This window comes from Etheostoma spectabile, chromosome 20 (genome assembly GCF_008692095.1).
Source record: "Etheostoma spectabile isolate EspeVRDwgs_2016 chromosome 20, UIUC_Espe_1.0, whole genome shotgun sequence".
Classification (NCBI taxonomy): domain Eukaryota; kingdom Metazoa; phylum Chordata; class Actinopteri; order Perciformes; family Percidae; genus Etheostoma; species Etheostoma spectabile.
Genome location: NC_045752.1, coordinates 15,067,368 through 15,071,920, shown reverse-complemented (window position 1 = coordinate 15,071,920; position 4,553 = coordinate 15,067,368). Strand labels below are relative to the sequence as shown.

General features: G+C 38.7%; 1 protein-coding gene across 1 annotated transcript in view; it reads left to right on the top strand.

Annotated features, from left to right (window-relative positions):
- The window catches only part of eif4eb (eukaryotic translation initiation factor 4eb), a 12,256-nt gene extending 11,056 nt beyond the window's left edge, over window positions 1–1,200 (top strand). Inside the window, exons 6-7 of the mRNA XM_032500080.1 lie at window positions 173–312; window positions 400–1,200. Of these exons, the coding sequence (XP_032355971.1) occupies window positions 173–312; window positions 400–514 (255 nt within the window). The 3' untranslated portion in view covers window positions 515–1,200. The remainder of the gene's footprint in view (window positions 1–172; window positions 313–399) is intronic.
- The last annotated feature ends 3,353 nt before the right edge of the window (window positions 1,201–4,553 follow it).

Sequence of the window (4,553 nt, the reverse complement as noted above, 5' to 3'; positions counted from 1 at the left end):
TGTACATAGCAGAAACCCTGTTGTGCGTCTGCGCTATACTATGGTGGCAGACATTTTCCGTGGCAGGCCGCCATCAACATATCAACATAGAGGAAATACTGCATAGTCCAAGTCGAGATGTGAATCATCATGTAATGTCAATGACTTTTAATCCTCTCCATCACTTTACCAGCTCCTGTGCTTAGTCGGAGAGGCCTTTGACGACTACAGCGATCAGGTCTGCGGAGCGGTGGTCAACATCCGCGCAAAAGGAGATAAAATAGCAGTCTGGACATCAGACTATGACAACCGGGAAGCTATAACACACATAGGGTGAGGCGTGTCTTCAGTATTAAAGTACTAAAAATACAGGTGATGGCATTGTCTGCATCTTCTTATGGTGTCCTTTCCTGTCAACAGGAGAGTTTACAAGGAGCGCTTGGGGCTTCCCCTGAAGATGACTATTGGCTACCAATCTCACGCAGACACAGCTACCAAAAGCGGTTCAACCACCAAGAACAAATTTGTCGTTTGAGAAATGTGCCTCCCCATGTGCCTCTTTTATTTTTCTTGTCTTATTTGTTGTTCCTTCGTATGTTTACTTTGCTGCAAAGACTCTGCGGAATGCAATCTAAAAGAAGAAGAAAAAAACGATCTAAGACTGCGTGCCAAAAGTTTCCATGGCCTGCCCAGGACTTGAACCACATAAAAACCATGGAAAACAGATGAACATGTATCTTCCAAAACACTAACAATGAGAGGTAATAAGAGTGGATGAGATTTAGAGTGCTGCATAGTCTTCTAAAGAAATGTGTTAATTTTTTTTTCTTTAACATCCAATCCTGAAATGCAAAAAAGAAAATATGTTTCTCTCCCATTTACTACAGCATTGTTGGTTTGCTGTAATACTGAATGACAGTTAACCCTTTTAATTTATTATTAGTCTGGCAAAGCCAGACCTACACCGCTTATCTATCTAGCAAAATAGATAGGGGGATAGCGGAAGGGACATCTGATAGAAGTCAGGCTTTATCCCAGTCATATACAGCCATTGAGCCAGACTAATTTATTAATAATTTGCTTGCATATGATTAGATTGTTAGACCTTTGTTTTATGCTTTTTATGCCTTGAACTGTTGCACGTAATCAAACTTTTAAAAGTATTTCATGGCTCATATTCTTTTGAGTGTTAATATAATTAAAACATTGGTTTTGCAATTATTAGTTGTTAAACTGTGTAATACTTTTTTGCAACCTGTAATTGGTACATTCCTTGTTATAAATGATTTGCTTTTTGACTTGCAGTGATGCTGTATTGTAGGATATTGACTTCTGGTTGCTGAGGACATTTATAGTAGATCATCAGATAGTTTTCTAATGATGGTCTACTTTCCCTCTGTATAAAAATATCAAAACGGGTCGTATGATATCTTAGGAAAAATAATGTTATCCAATGTCCATCAGCATGAGCGGTAAGTGCGCCTGCGCAAGCCCCGGCAATTTAGAATCTGTTTAGACAACACAACTACTTGGTTAGGTTTAGGAAAGAATTGTGCTTGGGGTTCAAATAAGTGTATAAGTTATGTAAAAAAAAAAAAGATCTAAAGTCAAGACTGACTTGTGCTTTCACATGGGACACAAACAGCGGTGTCCTGGATAAAAGTCCTGTGTTTGTTTGACACATTCTTCCACTCTAACGTCGCTCTTCATACTACGTCGCCTGACTTCCACTTTAGTGGCAGCCCTGTACCTCCTGGCCCATCATCATGTCTGTTATATACTAATAGTGCATTACTTTTTGAAGGTATAAATATGAACAGTGAATGAGAACCGGCTGAAAATAAGAATACTAAAGGAGAGACAATCTTAGGGAAACAGGATGTCCCTTCCTAAGCTTCCAAGTTGCTTGGGATTCACCGTCTGGCTTAGTGAAAGTGCGAAATTCCAACCTACCCACCTCCAGCCCATCATCCTGAGATCCCTTAGAATGTCAGTGTAACAAGAACTCTGAAAGAAAAGGTTACTTTGGGCAACATGGCTCCCTATCTCAGTTCATTGCCACCTTTAGAAATGTCACTTCAACATGACAAATGTCATCACATTCTCAAGCATCGGCGTTCTTAAAGCCAGCCGGCAAAGCATCTATAACTAGATCCTTCTTGATCAGTTGAAGCATTAAGTGAATGATCAAGCTTCATTAGGTCTTGTTGAAGTTTTGCAATGCTTGTGGTAGTAACCTTTAAAGGCCGGCTGATCTATTATGTAAGATCCTTTGCACGCACAGACTGAAATGATAAACACAGTAGTGAGTGAAATGAATGTGTTTAGCACCTTTCCAGAGCAGACCTCACAAAGTGCCTCACAATAAAAGCAACAGACAAAATCAAAGCAATATGAGAGCGTACAAAACTAGTCCAAATATTAATTGGACAAACTAACATACCAACTGAAATAATTAAGGCAGTTAACACCCGTATAACTAAATAATGTGGAGGGGAGTCAGAAATGACACACTCTGTTAAACATGAATACAAAATAACAACCATTCAGTTTCGTTTCAATAAACACCATTTTAAATATGTTTTTATATCGGATCTGATCGCTTAATTTCCATAATGTTACAGAACGTTATCTGAAGTGTAAATATTAAAAATTGAAATATCAACTAACTCATCTGCTTCGCTATGCCTCTCATCCTTTGTGATTGGTATTCATTTAGAATGCAGAATGGATATTAGAGAATTAATTCATCTGATTAGTAATTGCCATGAAAATCCTTCCCTTGCGGGATTATTAAAGTATGTAAATATTACAGCAGGTACACCTGTCTTAAACTGATGCAGTCTAATACAACAGCCCTCCAATGACACAATGAGGCCTACCCTCGAGAAGGGTATTATACATATTTTTGTTAAAGCGGAGAGGTGTTGCTTTGGTTTTAGTGCCATTTTGGAGGCTGTTGTTGTTGAATTGTGTCGTACAGAGTGGTGCTGATATAAATGGAATGAACAAAATATTTAATCACCTGCATGTACATATTCACTGTTAAGGAGCCATGGTTTGCATCTTTGACGAAAATACTTTGTAGAAAATACAATTAAACAGTGTTTTATTTGTAAAGTAACGGCATTAGTAAAATGTGTTTCGCAACAGTCATTAAGAAGTAAATGCAGGCTTGTCCACATTTTGCATTTTTTTTAAACTGTCCACTTATAAAGATACACATCTATAATTAGATGTATATCTATATGTATATATAAATATCTTTCTGCTATAAATAGTAATAAAACCACATGCCCCAGTCTGTGCAGACAGGTAAACAAAAGGCCGCTGACACGGTCACTTTATTAAATGGGGTTACAGGCTAACCTTGACAGCAATGAATGCAATCTGTGGTAAATTGAATTGAGCACAGTTTCTCAGTCTCCAGTCGGACCCATGTTGCCACAGGACCTCCTTGTTTTCCAATCAGAGTCGCAGACCAAATCCCAAACCTTCCGATGTGAGATAACTGGTCAAATCAATCAGGCAGAAGGACATAATCTATCAGGGGAAATATGACATCAAGGCTAAAATCAGAATTCACTTCCAACAGAAATAGTATTGCTAAAGCAATCTTATCAAATGCCGACCTCAATCTAGCAAAAAAGAGCCTAAACAGAATAGTATTACTGCAATATTTAGCCAGCTCACTTGTTTTACGGCTTCACTGGGCCATTTCTGTTGATGCTGTGGCTCAAGGCAGGTTTTTTGTTTTGTATTTTCTTTTCGTTTTCTTTCAACTTTTTCTTGGCATGGAAATATTCCTCATACACCTCAACTGAACACACATAGGGCAACACATGCATCAGTGCATGCATGCACAATCTATGCCTATATAGACACCAGGCAAGACCACTGTAACAAAAAAATAATAAAGATTAAACAAAAAAAAAAAACACACATATGGAGGAGGCGGCACTAGACATGTGAACCAGAGAGCTCTTGTATTGTGTAGGAAGAGGGGGATGAGCCTTTAGTTCATCACTGAAGGCCATTTATATGTTGAATGTTATGTTTATTGTTATATATATAGAACTATACCATTCAACAACATTTTTTATATATTTTTATGTTATGTTAAGTTAAATGTAAATTTTGCCATTTAAAGGAGTGCCAATCTAACCTATCCAGCTGGGTGAAGAATACTCGTTCGTATGCAGCAACTGTAGTCAGTGCATTGTACCAATCCGTGACTGATGGGAGGATGAGCTGACTTTCACTGCTGGACTAGCAGTTTCCTACAAATCCTGACTGCTGTCTGGACCCATTCCGCATCAACTCAAGCAATACCATCTTTTAGCTTAGGGTCTCCTAATGGGAACAAACGACAGCAAAAGGGAACCCCTAGGCCCACGACTTTCTGGATGCACACATGAATCCAGGCAGGTTTTTAAGGTAATCATTTCACTGCTGTCCATCACGTCCATACACTGGAGGGAGCTGCAACCCAAAATAACTTTAAACTGGTGCTTGTAAGGCCAGTAGGCAGCATTGGGATGGATTTGTTTACAGAAGTACGTCTACATACTGCA